Source organism: Setaria viridis, chromosome 3 (genome assembly GCF_005286985.2).
Source record: "Setaria viridis chromosome 3, Setaria_viridis_v4.0, whole genome shotgun sequence".
Classification (NCBI taxonomy): domain Eukaryota; kingdom Viridiplantae; phylum Streptophyta; class Magnoliopsida; order Poales; family Poaceae; genus Setaria; species Setaria viridis.
Genome location: NC_048265.2, coordinates 7,277,105 through 7,297,824, shown reverse-complemented (window position 1 = coordinate 7,297,824; position 20,720 = coordinate 7,277,105). Strand labels below are relative to the sequence as shown.

The 20,720-nt window shown below is 47.5% G+C and overlaps 4 protein-coding genes across 4 annotated transcripts; 2 read left to right on the top strand and 2 right to left on the bottom strand.

Moving 5' to 3' along the window:
- Nucleotides 1–2,884: 2,884 nt before the first annotated feature.
- LOC117847118 (chalcone--flavanone isomerase) lies at nt 2,885–4,228 on the top strand. The gene is made up of 4 exons (XM_034728278.2): nt 2,885–3,161; nt 3,264–3,422; nt 3,531–3,760; nt 3,848–4,228. The coding sequence occupies exons 1-4, from the start codon at nt 3,065–3,067 to the stop codon at nt 4,016–4,018; spliced, it is 657 nt and encodes a 218-aa protein (XP_034584169.1). The 5' UTR covers nt 2,885–3,064; the 3' UTR covers nt 4,019–4,228.
- Nucleotides 4,229–4,530: 302 nt separating this feature from the next.
- Nucleotides 4,531–8,142, top strand: LOC117847119 (uncharacterized). The gene is made up of 4 exons (XM_034728281.2): nt 4,531–4,741; nt 6,752–6,841; nt 6,929–7,132; nt 7,805–8,142. Exons 1-4 carry the CDS (start codon nt 4,555–4,557, stop codon nt 7,891–7,893), a joined length of 570 nt encoding a protein of 189 aa, XP_034584172.1. The 5' UTR covers nt 4,531–4,554; the 3' UTR covers nt 7,894–8,142.
- Nucleotides 8,143–9,883: 1,741 nt separating this feature from the next.
- On the bottom strand, nt 9,884–11,588 carry LOC140222140 (uncharacterized). The gene is made up of 2 exons (XM_072292342.1): nt 11,184–11,588; nt 9,884–11,137 (listed from the first exon to the last, which is right to left on the bottom strand). Exons 1-2 carry the CDS (start codon nt 11,586–11,588, stop codon nt 10,457–10,459), a joined length of 1,086 nt encoding a protein of 361 aa, XP_072148443.1. The 3' UTR covers nt 9,884–10,456.
- A 5,741-nt stretch (nt 11,589–17,329) lies between these two features.
- On the bottom strand, nt 17,330–19,151 carry LOC117848989 (protein ANTAGONIST OF LIKE HETEROCHROMATIN PROTEIN 1-like). The gene has a single exon (XM_034730602.2). It carries the CDS (start codon nt 19,070–19,072, stop codon nt 17,555–17,557), a length of 1,518 nt encoding a protein of 505 aa, XP_034586493.1. The 5' UTR covers nt 19,073–19,151; the 3' UTR covers nt 17,330–17,554.
- Nucleotides 19,152–20,720: the final 1,569 nt, after the last annotated feature.

Below are 20,720 nucleotides of genomic sequence, written 5' to 3'. Positions count from 1 at the left end.
TAGTATCTAAACATTCGATGTCACAAGAGACTAAAAAACCAAACACCCCTTGCCTTGCTTCTGCAAGAGAGCCGAATCGACTCGCCCGGCCTGGCAAGGACTTCGTTGCTCGTGCCATGGAGGCGAGGCGAGGCAAGAACAGCCCTTCTCAGGAACCAAGGAGACCCTTTGTTGAGAACTACTTAACATGATCTCAGATTTAAGAGAGGAAACTGGAAAAAAAAGGACTACATGATCTGTTTAGTGAAAATCCAATAAATTAGCTCTCACGTGTCGGTAGTCCTTGACTCGTTTGGAACCGCGGTCCCTGTCGTCCCAAGCAGGCTCCTTGTCTAATCAGATCGCACGCTGAGGTCAGTTTAAGATTCTCAAGAATTTTGCCTCTTGTTGACATGGTGCATTACTACGTACGTTATTTATCCTCATCTTTCTTCTCGATCAAATAGGATCACGAGAACTTCTCTTAAGAAATGTTACCCTTCATACACATCGAATTTTCTTTTTACCATTAACTAGGAGCCTGAGTTTAGTTTTTCTTTAATCATCTATTAAAGAACACGTCACATTCATGAAACCTGGTAGCCATGCATAAGTGTTCAGTGTACCCTTCAGAACACGGTACAGGGAAATTACCTGGCCAGCTTGGACATCTGTATCACGACTTAAATGATTGATCTGAAGTTAGTTACAGCCCAGCGTTACATTCTGTAGTAACTTTTTGTGAAGGACAAATCAATCTATGCATGCAGGCATCACATCTGAAGTTTTTTTTCACGGTCATGTTTTCATTTTCCAAATTTGCCCCCATGTCCATTTCAAATTATTGCAAAACTTCTCAATTATTGGTATTGCTCGTGCATTACATATATTCCCTCCGTTCTTTTTTATTTGAATTTGAGCTAACCAGCTGTAAATCAGAACAGAGGGAGTAATTGTTAAGGCGGATAGCCGGACACGCACAAGGATTGTCGTAGCGTGGTCAAAGTTCTAGGCTTCTTGATCACCGCTACACGCACAAGTACAATCATTTTCTTTTGAATAGAGGGTTACTGGACACTGATCCTCTCCCACGTAGACGTAGGCAAATGATTTGACAGAGACTTGGCGAGGAGGAGGAGGATTGATGCTGGTGCGTGCGACAAAGTGACAGCACGCAACGGGAGAACGTTGTAGAATACAGCGACGCGCGAGCTTGCCCTGCTTGCACAAGTGTTGCACTCAAACTGCACCATGTCTGTCCCTGAATCACACGTTGGTCTGCACGGCGACGGTGACTAATCGAGAGGTCCACATGCCACCTGCAACATCGAATGTTAGATACTAATTAGAAGTATTAAATATAATCTAATTATAAAATTAATTGCACAGATGGAGTCTAATTCGCGAGACGAATCTATTAAGACCCTGTTTGGATATAAAATTCTAAAGTTTAGGACCCTCAAATTGCTAGTCCTAAAGTTTAGTACATGGCTGTTTGGATGAACTACTGATCTTTGGGACCTTAGAGGGAAAATGTCATTTTTACCCCCAATTACTCCTCTAAACTACCCCTGCATTGTTCACGTCATTAATGCATGCGAGGGCAATATGGGTAAAGGGGGACTTGGGGATCACTTTTAGGAGAAATAGGATCCATTAGTACCCCTTCGCCCTCCTAATGAAAATGGCCCTCTTAAAGTTTAGGAGTGCACTTTTAGGATCCATGTTTGGATGCAAAATCCTAAAAGTGTCCTAAAATGGACTCCTAATGTATCCAAACAGGGCCTAAGCCTAATTAGTCTATGATTTGACAACATGGTGCTACTGTAACCATTTGCTAATGATGGATTAATTAGCCTTAATAGATTCGTCTCGCGAATTAGATTCCATCTGTGCAATTAGTTTTGTAATTAGTTCAAACCGTGCTAAAGTGCAGTAATAATGTTGTTCCGAGGGTGTGGAATCAGGTTATGTTTTTTTTGTCAAGCGCGCGTGGAATGATTTGACTGAGACCCGGGTGCAGGAGTTGGTGCAGCTATGGCGGCAGGGGACCCTGTATGATCAATATTTTTTTTTTGAAGGTGTATGATCAATCTAAGATTGTAGTTTAGATGTCTGTTCTGTTTGTACAAGTGGCACAGGATGCATCATGGTCTTCCAATGATTCAGTTTCAAACCTGGACTGAGATGGAGGCAGAGGGAATTTTTTTTAGGGAGAGGATGTGTGTGTGTGTGTTTTTTCTTTTCGTGGGTGATCTGTAGCTTTTGATCGGATAAAATTGAACGACTCCAAGTCCAACAAGGCCTAGTTTGAAGGAAATGGGCCAGACTGACCGAGCCCAGAAAGAATCAGCCACCTTCTTCTCCCCCTACAAATATGACCGAGTCCCAGCCTGCAAAAGCCTGTTTTGCGCTTTGGGCCTTTCCGCCTTCCGTGCCCCAGTTTTTGCTGAAGCAGTTCCTTTTCCTTTTTGGGAGGAACTTTGGTAATTGATATTCGCATTTGGCTTAGTTTTCTATCGAGTTTTCTTAACCTTGTGGATAAATCTAAATATTACCCACGAACGTTAGAGGAACTACGGGTCCTTTTTCGAGAGTTTAAGTTAGTTAACTAGAGTCATCAACATTTATTAGTATACTCTTTTTATTTTATTTTTTTGTTTGGCGAATCAGTACACACACAAACTTTGACCATTAAAACTATCAATTCGAATCTATGAAAAATGTACCAGGTTCTTGTAAAATTTTATTAGTATTTATTAATATAAAGCAATCAAAGTAATAGCAGTCAAAGTCGTATCTTGGACCTTGAAAAGTCAAAGAGACCATGACAAACTCTAGTTGTTAAAAATTAGCGGCGTTCGTCACTCGAAATGATTTGCACATGATGGCTTTGCCCTCTCCCTTATCACAACGCAGAGTCATTTTATTTCTGAAATACTAAACACTGGCAGCAAAGCGCGAGGCCTCTTTTAAAAGGTCAAATCTCTCGCAGCTCCCTCCATTCGAATCTCTTCTGTCGCATCTGCGCGCAGCCAGCCAGGTAATAGACAGGCTCAAGCTCTCTCTCTGCTGCTGCGCATCCATGGCCTTGTCGTCGGAGGTGACGGTGGAGGGCATCGTCTTCCCGCCGGTGGCACGCCCGCCGGGCTCCGCCCTCACGCACTTCCTCGCCGGTGGCGGTGCGTTGGCGATCTTTGACACAATTTACGTTCTGTGTTACAGTGTTACGTACGTTGATGCAGAGTATATCACACAGAAATTAACGACATTGACATGATTAGGTGTGCGAGGAATGGAGGCTGAAGGCAACTTCGTCAAGATCGCCGCCATCGGCGTGTACCTGGAGGACGCGGCCGTCGCGGCGCTGGCGGGTAAATGGGCCGGCAAGAGCGCCGGCGAGCTCGCGTCGGACCCCGCCTTCTTCCGCGACGTGTACACGGGTAAGCAGGTCACGCGCTCATCGGCTCGCCGCCGGCCGGCAGCCGCCGGTGCTTGTATATATTGTTATACGGTTTGACGACGATCTCACGCACGCAACGCAACTGCAGGCGAGTTCGAGAAGTTCACGAGGGTGACGTTCATCTGGCCGAAGGCGGTCGCCGCCGAGGAGTTCGCGGGGAAGGTGATGGAGAGCCGCGTGGCGTACCTGGAGGCCGCCGGCGCGTACACGGACGCCGAGGGCGCGGCCGTGGAGGAGTTCAAGGCGGCGTTCAAGAACCTGAGCCTGGCGCCGGGCGCGTCCGTCCTCTTCACCCACTCGCCCGCCGGAGTCCTCACCGTGAGCACCGATCCATACCATACGTGTCGATGGATTTTTACCTCTACGTATGTGCAGTTTCAATCAATTTGCTTCGTCTTGGTCCAGGTCGCCTTCTCCGATGACTCGTCGGTGCCGGAGGCTAGCATCGCCGCGATAGATAACAAGGCGCTCTGCGAGGCGGTGCTGGAGTCCATCATCGGGGAGCGCAGCGTCTCGCCGGCGACCAAGCAGAGCATCGCGACGAGGGTGCCGGAGATCCTCAAGGGCGGAGCATGATCACTGCATATTATTGTCGCTCCTACGTGTTCCATCGGTCCTCTGCCGTGTGCCCGTGTCCGTGGTGGTGAAACATGTCTTCTTGTTTCGGATTCCCGTCGCTACTTGTGCGTGCCAACGCAATCGTGGGCCTACTGTGAGATTTGATTGTGGTTACCTGTTGCAAGCTGCGGTTATGGAAATGTTGACATATGATCTGAATTTTGGCTACCGCCATCGGCGAACTCTGGTACATGCTCAATGATCGCACATGATCCAACTATATTAAAGAAAAGTAACAGTGAGCCGTTCGTTGAAGAAAAAAAAGAGAGAAAGAGTTGCCGTCCGCACATGATCCAACGGCTCAAATGCTGTACCAGTCGCTTATCCTGGGTTTCAGGCCTGTGCCATCACGTCCTCACCTCACAAGTCACAATGATCAAGAACCAGAAGAAAACAAAACATAATAATCGAAAGGAAAAAAAATGCCAAAAAGGCAAGAGCTACACAAAAATAGAGGCCCATAAAGCCCACAAACGACGCGAGCATCTCTTTCCATGCCCAGGAAGGCAGCAATGGCGACGAGGTGTGTCGCGTCTCTTCCCCTCCAATCCGCATCCAGCTCCGCGGCCGCCAGGGCGCAGCCTGCCTCCTACGCAGCCGCGACCCGCCGCGTCCGCACACGCCTTTCGGTCGCCACAGGCGGGGAGCAGCAGCTCATCACCGCGCAGGAGCCGGCCCAGGGTGAGTTATTGGTTCTTGCTGGTGCCTGTTATTAAATTGATAAATTCTCTCGATTATGCAGAAGGGAGGTCTCTTGCTCTGTATGAATAGAATTTTTTAGGTGATTAAATGTTCCCGTGATTATTAGTGGTTGAATTACTGAATTTGGGCTCTTGACTGGGCAGTCTCTGTCCTATAACCTTGTTGCAGTATATAATTGCGCATTTAGCTGAGCTAGTACTCAAGGATCTATTTTAGTACTGGTTCCAAAGTTGAAGATCCAATTTTGTGTCATGCTAAAAAAAAAGGTCCAATTTTGTGGCTGCTCTTCTTTGCCAAGAAGAGAGAAAAGTCCCATCCAGATGTTCATGCTTTGAATCATACAAATATTATTGTTTTCAATTTTTTAAAGTTGTTTATATTATGTCCATAGAAAAAATACATTGAAATTGTTCTATGGAACTACGACTGCTACTAGTATAATTCGTGACAGCATCTTACCTACTGAAACATGGTTGCTGAACAAACGGCCATTGGTTACTACTCAGTGCTCACGCATGCTTTCTACATTTTTCTTTGACATTGTTGGTTTGTATGTTATTGTTTTAGAGTTCCAGGGACCAAAGCCCCGGTCCATACAGGTTGCAACATGACCAAATATTTCATCATTTTTGTTCCAATTTAAAGAAACAATTACAGTTCTACCTACTTCCACCACTTTCTTGACAAGAAACAGCAAAACACTCCCATATGATGCAGGCCTACATATACATAGAACTAGGACTCACAACTGCTACATAGAGCCATTCATATACAGGATCCAGTATCCTCGTGTGCAGCTCAGAGCATGTTACTGCTGTAACTGTAGCTGGACCAGCGGCAGTAGCCACAGAATTTGCTTGCCCAACTCACCTTTGCCACCAATATGGAGTGTTAGATTGCGCATCGTGATGCACACCATCCATCTGATATAGCCTCTCTGGTTTTGACACCATATATTCCAGCTTTTCTGCCCATTTCTTGTATGTATCAACTATCAAGGTGTTGTGTTGGGCAGAGCAGCATCTAACTCTTGAATATTGGGATCACCTGGCGTCACACCATCGGCATGTCCAGACAAGTTCCTTTCTGAAAACACCAATGGTTCCTTAGCTTCCACAGCCCCCAACAGAGTAGCACAGCTCAATAAATTGAGAGCTGCATGCTTTTTATCACAAATAAAAAATCTTGGCTATTGATTCAGAGCAAATGACAGCATGCAAATTGATGAAGCGAAGCAGCACCATATTTTTTTTGCTACTACACACTCAAAGAAGTGGTGAATGCCTTCTTTTTTTTACAACAAAAGAAGGCAAGTTTCATCTTCTACTTTCCTCCTCTTAGCTAGTTATCCCGAGCAGCCACAAGAAAACATGTACCCTGGGCGGCACATGCAGTTTGATGCAAACACATGGTTGAAGCCCCTGAAATTGATGATTCTGTACAAGGATTGGGAAGAATACACCCCTGAGGAGGTGTTACTGTCAGATCAGAGCATCCTCCTGATCTGGTTCCCCACACGCCTTCTAAAGGCACACATCACAGATTGGTGTCATCCCACAGATCAGCTACAGTAGCTGAATGCTTATTAACTAAAATATACACATCCTAAAACAACACTGCCAAGGTAGCTGAGGCCAGCCAGTTGTCTTCCCAAAACTTTACTTGCGTACCATCTCCTATTTGCCACCTATAGCCAATCCTAGCTATGGCAGCCCACATCACCCCCTCTCCAAAATGGAGAGGGTTTGGCATCCTTTTTTGCTTTTATTTGTATGTTATACTATAATATATTAGCAAATCTATGACAATGATGTAAAGTGTTTAGCAGGTCTTCACCTCTCAGTAGAAGGGAGTTATTACTAGCCTAATTTACTCCTACCATGGAATATTCAGCATTCTCGTGGCTACAGACACAAACATGTATGTTTTATTGAACTTCCATTAGCTAGATTTTGTCTAAACAAAATCGTTGCCTGATCTTTGTTGCAGAGCCTGATTATGGAGTTGTTAGCCTTCATCATGTTGGAATTCTGTGTGAAAATCTTGAAAGGTCAATGGCATTCTACAAAGATCTCCTAGGTAAGCTAGCTGTCTGTTCTATATGTTCCATGTTTCTGCTGTTCTGCAGTGGTGCTTGTAAAGCTAACTGAAGCATTGGTCAATCAGGTCTTAAGGTGAATCCTGCTAGGCCAACTGACAAGCTTCCATACAGAGGGGCTTGGCTCTGGGTTGGTTCTGAGATGATCCACTTGATGGAGCTGCCAAATCCTGATCCTCTGACAGGACGCCCAGAGCACGGTGGGCGCGATCGTCATACCTGTTTAGCAATCAAAGATGTAACGAAGCTGAAAGAAATATTTGACAAAGCTGGTATGCCTGAATATTTACTTTCCTTGTCTGCTGCTCATTCTGCACTGTAGATACTCTTCTTTTGTCTTCCTTGCCTGAATCTTTGTGTTGTTGATTATATATGCCTTCTACCATCCTAAAATAACTGCTTGTACTATTAATGAAATAGCTATACAGATTAAGCTGTGACATGTTTATTTGAGCCAAAACTTCTAAGAATAGCCTACCAGTGTTCGTTTTGCAGCTGACTTGCTAAATAAAAATCACACTTGGGGGGAAATAGGTTCCATAAAAACTTGCACATGGTTTTAAGCAAGCATTTTGTCACAGCGTTGTTGACTGTTCAGAAGTAGCTATAACTTTTTACAGTCATCTTAATGATGATTTTCTGATAATCCATCAGAAGTCTGTTCAACAAATTTCCTATGAAGTAAGTTAGATCCACATGACTGTAACATGAGACTCGTGTTTCAGTTTTTATGTAGAGCTTGACATTACCTCTTTCCTAACTGCTTTTTTTTCTTTTATGACAGTCCCTTGAAAATTGAAAAATATATGCTGTGGGGGAACTCCCCACAGTTCCCGTCAAATAATGTTATCATTGGATACGATCTTCATTCAGCATAACAGTATCACCATTCCTTTACCAACCATCTTAAAATCTGATGGCCTTGCTACTAAACTGAAATGCAGGAATCAGCTACACACTCAGCAAATCTGGGCGCCCAGCGATATTCGCAAGAGACCCAGATGGGAACGCGTTGGAGTTCACCCAAGTGTAGCAACTGAAAGATGCCTTTTCCGCTAGAACATCTCATAGACTTTACTCTTGTCAGAGTACACTATACCTAGAGGTCCTAAACCTTGCTTGTAGCTACCAAGATCCGGCAAGGGAATACAGCTTGTACATATGGCATATCAGTCAAGTATTTGAGGTTGACTTGTTTCATGGTTTCTATTACTCAGAGGGCGTGAAACTTGAAACCGTAATCACGTAATCATTTACCAAATTATACGACTGGTTCTGGACATCTGGCATTTGATATCTATTATCTTTTGTGCCTTGTACATCTGTTCTGAACTTCAACTTCTCGCCAAGCACACTGAAGTGTTTCGCGGAGAAACTCACTTGCATCCCAAGTTATGTGCAAAGCACATTCTAATGTGAAGGTTTCTATGAAGATTCTTCAAGCATTTTGTATGTTACTGTATGAGTTTAGTCGGGACCCAACTGCTGACATTAACCTCTATTCGGGAGAGCGCTTATATTCTTACGAAAGGGGAATCCTATAATGCAATCAAGTGTTTCTCTAAGTCACTACACTTTAAGCTCAATATTTTCTTGTCCTCCCCTTTATTGTGCACTTTCTCCGTCTCCAAACTCCGATGATCATCACCAACAAGCAGCCAAGCAGGTTAAGGGTTAGTGGAGGCGGTTTGGTTTCTCCAGCAAGCTTGGACAATCCTCCGATGACAGGGTTTCGGTTAAGCAACAAGTGCTCATTGTACTTGGTTTTGATGGCACGTTGAAGTCGTTACTTGTGTACAAATAATCAAACCCGTTGGGAACTCCAGAAAATGTGGGCCTGTTCGCTTCAGCTTATTCAGCTAGCTTATCAGCCACCAAATAGTGTTTTTCTCTCACAACAAATCAGCCGTTTCAACTTTTCAGCCGGCTTATAAGTTGAAGCGAATAGGCCCACATTAACTTTCCCAGCTTTAACTTAGACCTACGTTGTTGATTTTGGCACCTGCAATTTCCAATGACTTTCCGGATCAAACTGTACGTGTGGATTAGTACCCTGACTCCATTGCTAACTCCGCTTTATCTTTTCTTTTTTCTTTTCCTGAGAACTTGCATAGCACGTTTTTTTCATTAATTAGGGAATAGAGTAGCAAAGAAAAAACAGTACATGCGACCTATGTTACAGATCTTACACAGACAAAGAACGCGAGAGAGGGGAAAAAAGGGGGAAAAAAGAGCCGAGAAAGAAGAGGGAAAGGGTGCGGAAAGCCACACGCCCAACCTACGTTACAATGCTCCGCTGCTAACTGAGTCAGAACCGAGGCGGCTATCCAGGTTGCCGAAGCACCCTGCATGACCTATTGACCTGGAACATTTTACGGTGGTCTTTGCTTGGGGACGTTCTTCCTAGCACGAATCCAGTATTCTGGGAAGGTGCAGTCATCTTTATTGGGTAGGCGATTGGATGTCCAACAACGACCATGAAGCACAAGCCATGCATCCAAAGAAACGATCAGGCGCTTCCTTCCACAACTGACAAAAATAAATTCTCACTGTGGAGTGTGGACATATGTTCTCTCTCTTTTTTGATAATTTTGCACTGAGTTACCTATATTTTGTAAATTTGTAACCCAAACGGGGATGCACAAATAACTTGTGTTCTAGAAAATCTGTCCACTGCACGCTTAGCCTCTTTCTGTTGAGTTTGAGTACCCTTTATTACTAGCTTCAGGTGAAAACATCCAAGCGCATATAGGATGGCAAAGAAGTAGCAAGATTTTGGTGCCACCTTGCAGTCTTGCAATTGGCAGCAGAAGAAAAATAATGACTCTAAGAACCTGCAATGGGCAGAAGTGGGGGAAGAAGAAGTACAGACTGAATGTTCAGCTAATAATGCTATTGGTTCAGTTATTTTGTTTGGTCTACAACTATGTACACAGGTTTGTGTGCACTCATTAACTAATGTTGTGAACATGCGGTATCGACCCAGGATCACAAATTTGAACCAGACAGGTGGCATAGAAAGAAAGTGAGGTTTTTGGTACATGAGAGTTGCATAATTTCCAGTGGCATACGATACAAGGATCTTTCTCATCTTAAAACAAACCATAAGTGTGACTTTGGCTAATTCATTTTTGTTTCGAGAAAAGCTAAAGCAAAATTTAAGCATATACTTGAACAAATTTCCGGTTCCTTAACCAAATATAACATCATTTGCAATATGAAATAGGTGCACACATGATTATCAGGTTACTAAGTCTCACATAAGATGATATTGAGATTCTGATTTCCTGCTTCTTCCTACCGAAGTAAACTTGGATCGATAGAGAGCGATGGATCTTCGGCACGCTTGAAGACTTGGAGTACATATTCTGTTGCAAATTCTAGGTCAAATTCTTATCAAGTTCCTGCCGCTGCCAGGTGCTTGCAAAATAAAATCCTATCAGAAATTGTGCCTCTTATGATAATCCTCTTATGATCTGGGAACATGAGCTTTCCAACATCCTTGTTACAAGACCTGCAATTTTTCAGTGTGACGATGTGCCATGCATGCTGCAACAATATAATCACGCTCACTGAACGGAGAGGATCTATGCAGGCTACAATTGAAATGCCATGTCGCTATTCTCTATAGCGTGGCTGCCATGGAGGCCGTGCGCGATCCTCTCCCGCGCCAGCACGGCCGCTGCCGAGGGCGCTGCATCGTGATCGACGTCGCCCTCGTCGTCGTCGAGCTCGTACTGCATGAGGTCGGAATCGAGCCCCTCGCCGGCGCGCTCGCAGAAGTTGTGCACCACGCAGCAGGCGGCGATCAGGCTGGGAAGGTCCTGCATCTTCACCTCGGTGCGCCGCTGCAGGCACCGCCACCGCACCTTTAGCCGCCGGACCGCGCCCATTGCCCCGCCGCGCGCCGCCGCGACCCGCTCATTGAACCGGTGCTGCGTCCACGTCATGTTCTGGTGCGTGTACGAAACGAGCATCCAGTCCGTGAGCGGGTAGCTCGCGCCGCCCACCAGCCGCTGTTCCTGCCCGTGCAACCCCCCGAGCAGCCCGGCGTCGCCGCAGCGCGCGCACAGCGCCGAGCTGCCGAGCACGGCGGCGTCCGACAGCGATCCCGGGAGGCCGACGTAGACGTTCGTGAACGCGCCGTCGGCGTCCGAGACGGCCTGCACGGCGACGGAGTAGGACGCCTTCTTGTTCCTCTCCGTGAGGCTGCGGTCGTAGTACGGACGCCTTCTTGCACATGCGGAAGGCGCGCCGGAACTCGGCGTCCGGGCACGTGGGCGCGTTCAGGCCGTCCCACCACTCGGTGCTCCGCTCCCGCACCCACACCCGGCGGCTGGCCCTGGCGCTAGCTCCTCCCGCCGCCTGGCCCGTGTTCCCGCCGCCGCTTCCGGCGGACGGCGAGCCTGTCGTCTGCTGCCCCCGCCCTCTCTTGGCCGGCCGCGAGGCGCCGGCCGAGCCGTCATGGTGCGCAGCATCAACCGGGGCAAGTGGCGGTGGCGGGCCAAGGGAAACCGGCGCCGGGAACAGCATGGCGGCGGGTTGGTCGTGTTGGTCGACGAAGAAGGCAGGGAGAGTGGTGCTATCGGCGGCAGCGAAGGTCTCGTCGGCCCGTGGCGGCTCGCCGACGTCGTCATCGTTCATGGCGAGGATGGGGGAGAATTCCGGGTCGTTGGCGGCGTTGAAGATGGGTTGGGGAGACGAAAGCGGCGCGAGGAAGGTGCCCATGTGGTTTGCACAGCACGCTGGTTCCGGTGGAGCGAGGGAGGAGAAGCGAGTAGAGCGAGCTGACGCGTGGGTGACGTGGGTCCTCCGTCGGAGCTGTACAGGTGCGCGTTTCTCACAGCAGCTGCTGCTCCATGTGGACGGATCGATCTGTTGGCCTGGACGGCAGCACTGAAGTGAACTTCGCCGAAAACCGGCGGTCGTTAGCCAAAATCATTCCGATTTCCAAATAAAACTGATATCTAGAAGCACATATTCTGACTTTAATTTGGAGATCCCAAAAACCAATGGTCCAAAAGTGCACAGGAGGTCAAATAAACATGGACGTAGTGGGTACCATGTAGCTTTTCCTTATTAAACTTGATAAATTTGATCAAATTGTGTTCAAAATGTATTGGCCAAAACCGAGCCCACCAGTTGTCGGTCTTAGTGTCCACATGCCGCTGTCAAAGTATTATTTTATGTATATCGATGCAAGTAACACTAAACATAAGACCGCTAAATGATGCTTCATGTTTCTATTGAATAGTTTGCTTTGCATCGTGAAACGGTGGTTACATCATGTGAAGGTTCTTCTTAATTCCTGAAATGCGGATAACTTGACGCCCCTGTATGTTCAAAACTGCAAGGTATATTTTGTTTTGGAGAAGTTTTATAAATTTTGACCGCATTTAGTTTAATTAAGAAGCATGTATATATAGCCTATACAATTGTACAATTAGATTCATATGTATTTCAAATTGCTTTCACTCAAATTGATTTTGGAACTATAATTGACGTGTGAGAAAACAATATAGTCATCAAAGTCTAGATTTTAAAGATAAAGACCAAAAGAATATACCTGTTCTTGTTGAATGGAGAGAGTATGAAACATGATAGTATTCATGTAGTACTGCATATGCACATGTCAGCATTGCTATTAAGAGTGTTTTGAGGAACCGGAGACTATGATTGATTTGGACGGCAGTTGGACGAGCCTAATCGGGATAGACATGTGTTCTTATCAACGTGCCGTGCAGCCGTGCAGCGGTGCAGGGGGGTCGGGGTTTACCACACTAACGTGACATATAACCACACGTGACATACGCGTCCCCGCCGCATTGTTTGTGGACTGCAGCTGCCCGGCCGTCCATCGACCTCGACGTTTCTTGGTGTCTTGCAAGGGACGACGATGGCTGCATATGCCTGTGGGTTTTTTTCAACGACACATCAAATTTCATAGCACGTGACGGAACAGTTACCGACTGTAGATATGGTAGCTGATCTCTCTCCATCTAATAGGCCCGTCTGGATCGAAAGAATTTCAAAAGGAATTTAGAAGGAATACAATTTCTAGGTTCTGCTAACGTCACGCGTCGTTTGGAACGGAGGAAGGAAGCTAACCATTCCTCTAGAAAAGACTCGTTTCTTCACAAAACGCACGAACAAGAACATCCACTCCAGCTCAAAGTTTTCGTGAATGCCCAAAGCGCACGCGTGTGCAAGAGAAAAGGAGTGCGGGGAAAAAATGGAGGCGAGAGAAACAAGAAGCGATTGGATCTTGACGGCCAGCTGTCGGCGTCGAATCGCTATGCAAAGCTATAGAGACATCTCACCATCAAGCACGTATTTTCTCACATTCTCCGCGGACCATGTGCATGTGCAAGAGCAGGTGTGGAGCTTCTTGATGGGAAAGGCGTTGAGGGCCTGCTCTTTGTGCTTGGGAGTTGGATGCAGGGGTTATACATGACGGTGTGAGATGAGCGAGAGGCCACGGAGGCATGGACTACATAGGCAGGCAGTGCTTGCGGAAGAGATAAGGTTGCCTGAGGATGGAAAGAAAATATGCAATATGAAAGGGATAAAATAGGGATTGTCTATGTATTATTCGAGCTCTTGACACCCGAATTTTGTGGCTGCACGATACAGATCGAACGCCCAAGCCATTTTCTTCAACCTCCGTTCTTCCTAATGCATCTCTCCTTTTCTAAGCTCGCTGGTCGCTGCTCCACCGCCACCCAAACGACCCGCTACCCTACCACAACGGTGCTAGCCGCTCGTGGCAGCCACCTCCTCATCCCTCTGCCTCTGCCTCGCACCACCGCCGTCGCCACCATCGTCGCCCTCGCTCCTATTTAGCCCAACCAACCTCCTCCACTGCTTGGGCTGGCAGCGCCACTGCCACTAGCCTCACTGCCCCATGCCCACCACCTTCACCGGGCCGGTTGGTCGCCCCAGCCTTCCCTTTAAACTAACTTGCTGGACCCCCCCCCCCCCCCCAAATTCCCAATCCCGAAGTCTTGAACCCCAAAACCCTAAGCCATGGCCTGCCGGAGCATGGAAGACAGCACAAAAGAGCAAGAAAAAAATCACGTGTAGAAGCTCCCAAAAATGACGATTGTCGTATAGCTTTTCTGTAAAAATAAGTACTAGGTCGTTTAGTGGTGTTTGGGCTAGCTGGTTGGCTTATACTCCCTCCGTATTTATTTGTAAGGCGTGCGCACATATCAAGATTCAAATTTTGCAAGTTTTGACCAATAATTTGACTATTAGTTTTTTATTTTTTATAATGTAAACTTCATATGGTTGGATTCGTGATCAATATACTTTATAATGATCATAAATTTATAACTATAAATAATATAATACTTCCTCTGTCCAGAAATGATAGGCGTATTTTGATCAATCAAAAGTCAAACTTTACAAACTTTGACCAACAATTCGTTAAATTATAAGCACATTTAGTATATAAATTTTGCATTAATATATTTGCACTTAAATTTATTTTGAGATGACATTGAGTTTTTAGCGATTGATATTATATTATAAGAGAAATTAAGAGTTAAAATCTACTTTGAAAGACTTTTCCCCAGTTCAAATACGCCTATCATTTCTGGACGGAGGGAGTATAAGATAAATGAATGGTCAAAGTGTTATTTGGAAGACCGTGCCAAGTCTTACCATGCCTTATAAACATAGATGGAGGGAATACAATTAAGTAATTAAATGAGCCTTTTCCTCAAGAAAAATAACCCTACTCGTTAATGATGACTTGAAAAATGGAAAAAAATCATATTGGTTCTAAGAAAATTAGGCAATACTCAATTTCATATTTTCCTACCATTTTCATTCCTCTATTTTACCACTACATCCCATTCCTACCCCTACGTTTTTTCTTTTTCTGTACTTTCCTTTCCTCCGTTCCAAACAGGCTCTAACTACATGCTGTAACTACCTTAGTATGAACGAAATGACATTTCTTCCCTTATAACTTTGGCGTTTTCTTCTCCATGCCACATTTCGTACTCCTATATGATAAACTGGGTGTGACGTGCACATATTTTTTTAAAAAAAAATCTAAAATTAATTATTCGGACGAAATGGAGTATGGTCATGAGGTTTTATTTTCTCTATCATCATAGGTGTGTGAATTGTGATGCTTACAGGGCTTGTTTGATGCGCTCTCGAGCCAGGCAGCTGCGTTTGCGTCTGCGTCTAGGCGTCAATCGAGGGCCCTGGTAGCTTTCCCAGGATTAGAAACAAATGCTCAAATAATAGGACCGTAGTCTGTGATGCTCACTATAATGTTTTTGTGTCCTGATGCTTCTTTGGAGTTGAAGCCAGAACCTTTTTTTTCCCCATTACTGTTGCAACATTCGGTTGTGCATAAGAAAACCCCGCCTGCTAGCTGCCTACTTTTCATGGTCTAGAATCTCTCTAATCTTTTGCCCGGCCACTTGCCCGTTTTAATTCTTTTGCCACGCTGCTGTTTCGTTGATCTTTGCTTAATAAATGTGTGATATCATATTCAGATTCATGGACAGGTTTTGTTTAATTTGGTCCCATTGACCATTGTCTTCTGAGTTTGAAATGCACGACTATAGTTTTATTATTTGAATTGCTGTGGTCCTATATATGGTGCGGCTTGACGTGACAGTGACACTGCACGAAATTAACCGCGAGGAATGACCAGACTTCATTGACTTTATTGATCGTATTACCTGACACGACATGAGCATGTGACGGGCCGGCCCTAGCTACGTATTCAGGCGACGACCTGAAATCCTCGGTCTTGCGGAGGAGATAGGACGACCCGTTGCTCGCCCATTGCTGGCCCAGCTCCAGCCTCAGCCATATACGATACGATGATATCCATCATGATGCCGGATCGGACGAGGTCGAGCGATTACCAGGTGATCAGCGCTTCACATGAAACAAACCGGCAGGGGGCCTCGAATTCTCGCTGGTATCACTGTCGCTTCACATGGAACATTGGACCTTTCTTGCTGCTGCCTCGCTGACAGGCAGTGTGTCTGTCAGAAAGATAGAGACTGTTGATCCTGACAGACAGCAGGCTATACTACATGCATATATGGACGGCCACTACAGGCGATACCACATTTCATGCATTTCGGCGCGCACGTGTACACACAGGTTGAGGTTGGCCGGGCTTGGCTCCGAAAATGAACGAGCAAGTTCAGGACGACCCGGTGACTCATCGATGGTTGACCTGTTGGCCACGGACTTCGATATGCTATTCTCTCTCAAGTCATGCAGCATGGCCGCCGAACGAAGGCATATCTGGAGTGCACACATTCCCCGGCAGACACTTCGGTCTGGCGCACCACGCAGGATCGGCACCTGAGATAATTTTTTATTATATATAGACGCAGGTTCAATAATATTGCTACATAGTACTGGAGGGAAAAAAGAATATGGTTGTAGGGAGATGTCATCGACTGTGCGGCTTTGACGATGAGCTCCGGACTTTGCTTCTCATCCTTGTGACGTGTTGGTCGTAACCCTATATGAATTTAATAAGGCCCTCCCCAACGTGTTATCAGAGTGATGGCTGTAAAGGAAAGAGGAGATTGGAGCATCGGTGCTGAAAATTTTACACGCTTCAACTCTTCAAGATTCGATGCCCATTCAAACTGTGGAGCCCATATTTTTTTCGGGTATCACTTCCACGTTGTGGAAGACCTAAGGCTCAACATTTACCTTGATCACGTTCGGTATCGGACAATTTCACCCGTACTCCGTGACACTTTGTTTCAGTACTCAGACAATTTCACCAGTACTCCGTGACACTTTGTTTCAGTACTCATTGACACATTGCTTCTTCTCTTAAATATTTTAACTATACATATGCATAATTGCATATACATGCACGCATCCGCACACTCACCCTATACGAAGGCACGCTTACACACACTAACCCAAAGAGCACCTTCAAGATACTGGGTATGTATATCTTAAGATTGAGAAGTCACTGTATACGCCTCGCTATATATTGATGGGTGTGTCACCAACCACTAAAACAACGTAACACCGTTAATTCATGGAATAAATCCTGAAAACAAGATCACCGTGCTAAGTGAAGGACTCTAACTCAGTCATGCATGTTTCGTCACAACGAACCAAACCAACAATTCACGATGGACAATTATATTTAGACACTTTGCATTGCTTTTCTTCTAAATGTGGTGATTTTCTAGGCCTAGGTCAAATATGGAATCAACGAGTAGTAGTCCCGGTTGGGAAATCTCGTAGATTCCGATTTTCCCAACCGGGACTAATCATTTGGGACTAAAGTCCCGACCTTTAATCCTGGGTTTTTCACCCGGGACTAAAGGATCTTGCACAAAAAAATATTATAAATTCTCGGGAGGGCCCCCACACGCGCAAGTCACAAGTCACGCGAATTACCATCTCACTTACACAACACATCTAACTAAGTAGGGGATGCAATCCTTTTGTAGTAACTCGTGGGGATCCAACCGGGACTAAAGGTGTTTCTACGGACCATGAAATTTAGATCCGGAACTAAAGCCTCTTTAGTCCCGGATCCTAAAACAACCAAGATTTTTGTTAAGGATGGAATGTCGTTTTTCTACTCGTGGGAATTGTACCACACGCAGCACGCTAACCCTGAACAATTCTGCTCATTGAACTTTGCGAGTTTGATGAGGATCACATTCAGGCTACAGCTAAAAAGCTCCGTCGTTGGCATGGTTGCCGTGGAGGAGGCCATGCGCGATCCTGTCACGCTCCTGGGCCTCCATTGCAGAGGGCACGTCGTCGTGGGGGACGACGCCATCTTCGTCGTCGTCGACCTCGTACTGCATGAGGTCGGGGTCGAGCCCCTCGCCGGCGCGCTCGCAGATATTGTGCAGCACGCAGCAGGCGTCGATAAGGTTGGGGAGATCCTGCATCTTCACCTCGGTGCGGCGCTGCAGGCACCGCCACCGCGCCTTGAGCCGCCGGATCGCGCCCCGCGCCGCGCCGCGCGCCGCCGCGACTCGCTCGTTGAACTTGTGTTCCGCCCACGTCAGGTTCCGGTGCGCGTACGGCACGAGCATCCAGTCCGTTAACGGGTAGCTCGCGCCGCCCACCAGCCATTGCTGGCCCCCGAGCAGGCCAGACGACTCGCCTCGGCCCGCGCAGAGCGCCGACCTGGCGAGCAAGGCGGCGTCGGACAGTGAACCGTGGCTGATGAAGACGTCGGTGAACGCGCCGTGGGCGTCCGCGACGGCCTGGACGGCGACGGAGTAGGACGCCTTCTGGTTGCGCGTGGTCAGGCGGCGGTCGTAGTACGCGGCGACGTTGGCCTTGGGCGCGACGATGGGGACGCGCGTGGTGCAGACAGCGCCGACGACGCCGGGAATCCCGGACGCGGCCTCGAACCTGGCCGCGACGGCGGCGGCGGGGGCGTCCGGCCAGAAGATGGCCCCGGGCTTGAGCACGGTGGCGAGGGCGTGGCAGACCTGGAGCACGATGCTGTGGCAGGTGGAGATGCCGAGGCCGAAGCGGCGGGAGACCTCGCGGAGGGGCTCCCCCGTGGCGAGGCGCCAGAGGCAGGCCGCCACGCGCCGGCGCACGGGGACGGCGGCGCGCAGCGCGGTGTCCTCCTTGGCGACAGCGCCGCCTAGCGCGTCGCAGAGCGCGCTGAACGTGGCGCGGGACATGCGGAAGGCCCGCCGGAACTCGGCGTCCGGGCACGCGGGCGCGTCCAGGCGGTCCCACCACTCGGTGCTCCGCTCCCGCACCCACACCCGCCGCCTGGCCCTGGCCCTGTCCGCTGCTGCCGGCACCTGGGCCTGGCCGCCGCTGCCAGCGCTGTCGTCGGACGGCGGCGAGCTTGGCGTCTGCGGCCACCGCTTCCTCTTGGCCGGTCGGGAGGCGCCGTTGTTCGTGGCTTCGTGGCCCGCAGCTGGGAAGCCGTGAACCCTGCTGGGAGTCACCATCGCATCGACAAAAATCTGCGGGGGCATCGTCACGCCGACGCCAGCCAAGGGTTGTTGGTCGTGTCCATCGGGGAAGAAGGCTGGCAAAGGCGCGGCGTCGGCGGGGATGGGCGCGCAGGCGCCGACGTCGTCTTGCATGGCGAGGAGGGTGAGCATGGAGGAGAATTCGGCGTCGGCGGAAGCGGTGGTGGAGGAGAACTCGGGGCCGGCTGTGTGGAAGATGGGCCGGGAGCCGGGGAACGGCGCGTGGAAGGTGCCCATAGTTTGCTCTGAAGTCTGAAAGCTTCTGCGAGGCCGCGTCCGCGTACGTGAGATGCCGTTGCTTCCGATGCGTGACTAGTGAGGTGGAGCAGGAGAGCTGGGATGGTGAGGCTTCTTATATATACGTATCGGGCGGCGGGGATTGGAGACGAGGGGGGAAGCGAGCGCTGGCGTGTGTGGTGCTGGCTTGCTGCTGGGCGTGCCGCGGCTGACGAGGATGAGGGTGGGGGAGAGGCGAGCAGAGCGGGAGCGAGCTATTTGGCTGACATCATCCATGAGGCACGATGGAAGGTGACGTAGCTCCCTTTCAGTTTCAGCCAGCTGCTTAATTTGTGGGTCTGGACGGCACAAGTGAAATACCAGCTTTGCCGAAAACCGGCGGGTACCAGCTTTGCTGAGGTTTGGTTTATGTTTGGTGCTATGTATTTTGCTTATCAATTCAGCTATTTATATCCATTATTAATTGGTAATGTGGCCCTCCACAGTGAAGGGTAGGCAACGTGCCCGTCGATAGCGAGTGTCAGTGATGACTTCATCAATCTCGAGAATTGTTGGCTCAGTCTTTCGGAGATACTCATATGTGTAGGGTTGCATGCGTGTGTTCGTAGGAACAAGTGTGTGTGTTTATGTGAGCGTCTGCATCTGTACTGTGTACTCGAAAAACAACTTACCTCGATGGGTGTAAAAACCTGATCATCAGTGATGATCAAATCTTCGAGATGGTGATTTCTGAAAAATTTTATGTAAAAACACGTATCTAATCAGCACACGGTGTTTCTAAAATATATTTGTATTAATATTCATGGCATATAGTTTTTCAAATATCTGTTTGTATACATTGTGTTATTTGTGTGGTAGTATTAACATGACGTGGGGGGTTATACGTGCGGGATTACCCTGGACGGCGACCTAGGCTTTCCTGATGACGTGATCGATGAGCAATGTTGCAAATAGTCTGCTATAGCGTTGTTAAAGCTTCTAGAGGTGGGTGCCGCGACGATATTGCAAATATTATCGTTAAATACCGCTAACTGCGCTGTAGCGTGAAATAGCATTGATAAATTCAATAGCCTAGCACTGCTAACTTCGAGTTAAATCCGAATTACAAACTTCTTGTGATTTATTAACTATAAGTTATGACTTATGATTTACCTTGTGAGTTGTGATTTTTCTTAGTTTGTAGTTTGTACTAATGCTCACATGTATGAAATATGAGGTGATGAAATTATGAATGTCTAGGTCTAAATTTTGTTGATCTTTTTCATACCGTTGAAGGTCATAGCAGCTGCTATAGCTACGCTATAACGCTAATAATTTTTCCAAGAGCACTCCGTTGAAATTCTATAACCCGCGATCTTATAATATTGCGGTGAGCCAGGGACTGCACCTGCCCGACCCCCGACCTCGAGGTGTTGTGCCATCTGGCTTGGATCGGCGCGGCGGACCATGACCAGTTGACCACTGCCATCTACATCCATCATTCTGGTTGTTTCAATGAAACCTCATGCTTCTTCATACCTGTCGAACCGTTTAATTTATACTGCAGACATGTACATGATCCAAATCAAAAACAGTGGAAGTCCAAACATAATTCTTAGAGACGTCAATTTGGATTGATTAAGGTTGTCCTCCGCAAAGCTATGCAACA

What these genes read in the sequence shown, in the direction of transcription:
- LOC117847118 (XM_034728278.2), top strand. Translation starts at nt 3,065, where the DNA reads ATGGCCTTGTCGTCGGAGGTGACGGTGGAGGGCATCGTCTTCCCGCCG. An exon ending in GCACTTCCTCGCCGGTGGCG is followed by an intron (nt 3,162 to 3,263) that starts GTGCGTTGGCGA and finishes TGACATGATTAG; the next exon opens with GTGTGCGAGGAATGGAGGCT. An exon ending in CTTCCGCGACGTGTACACGG is followed by an intron (nt 3,423 to 3,530) that starts GTAAGCAGGTCA and finishes ACGCAACTGCAG; the next exon opens with GCGAGTTCGAGAAGTTCACG.
- LOC117847119 (XM_034728281.2), top strand. Translation starts at nt 4,555, where the DNA reads ATGCCCAGGAAGGCAGCAATGGCGACGAGGTGTGTCGCGTCTCTTCCC. An exon ending in CGCGCAGGAGCCGGCCCAGG is followed by an intron (nt 4,742 to 6,751) that starts GTGAGTTATTGG and finishes TCTTTGTTGCAG; the next exon opens with AGCCTGATTATGGAGTTGTT. An exon ending in AGAAATATTTGACAAAGCTG is followed by an intron (nt 7,133 to 7,804) that starts GTATGCCTGAAT and finishes ACTGAAATGCAG; the next exon opens with GAATCAGCTACACACTCAGC.
- LOC140222140 (XM_072292342.1), bottom strand. Translation starts at nt 11,588, where the DNA reads ATGGGCACCTTCCTCGCGCCGCTTTCGTCTCCCCAACCCATCTTCAAC. An exon ending in GGGCCAGCCGCCGGGTGTGG is followed by an intron (nt 11,138 to 11,183) that starts GTGCGGGAGCGG and finishes TGAACGCGCCCA; the next exon opens with CGTGCCCGGACGCCGAGTTC.
- LOC117848989 (XM_034730602.2), bottom strand. Translation starts at nt 19,072, where the DNA reads ATGGGCACCTTCCACGCGCCGTTCCCCGGCTCCCGGCCCATCTTCCAC.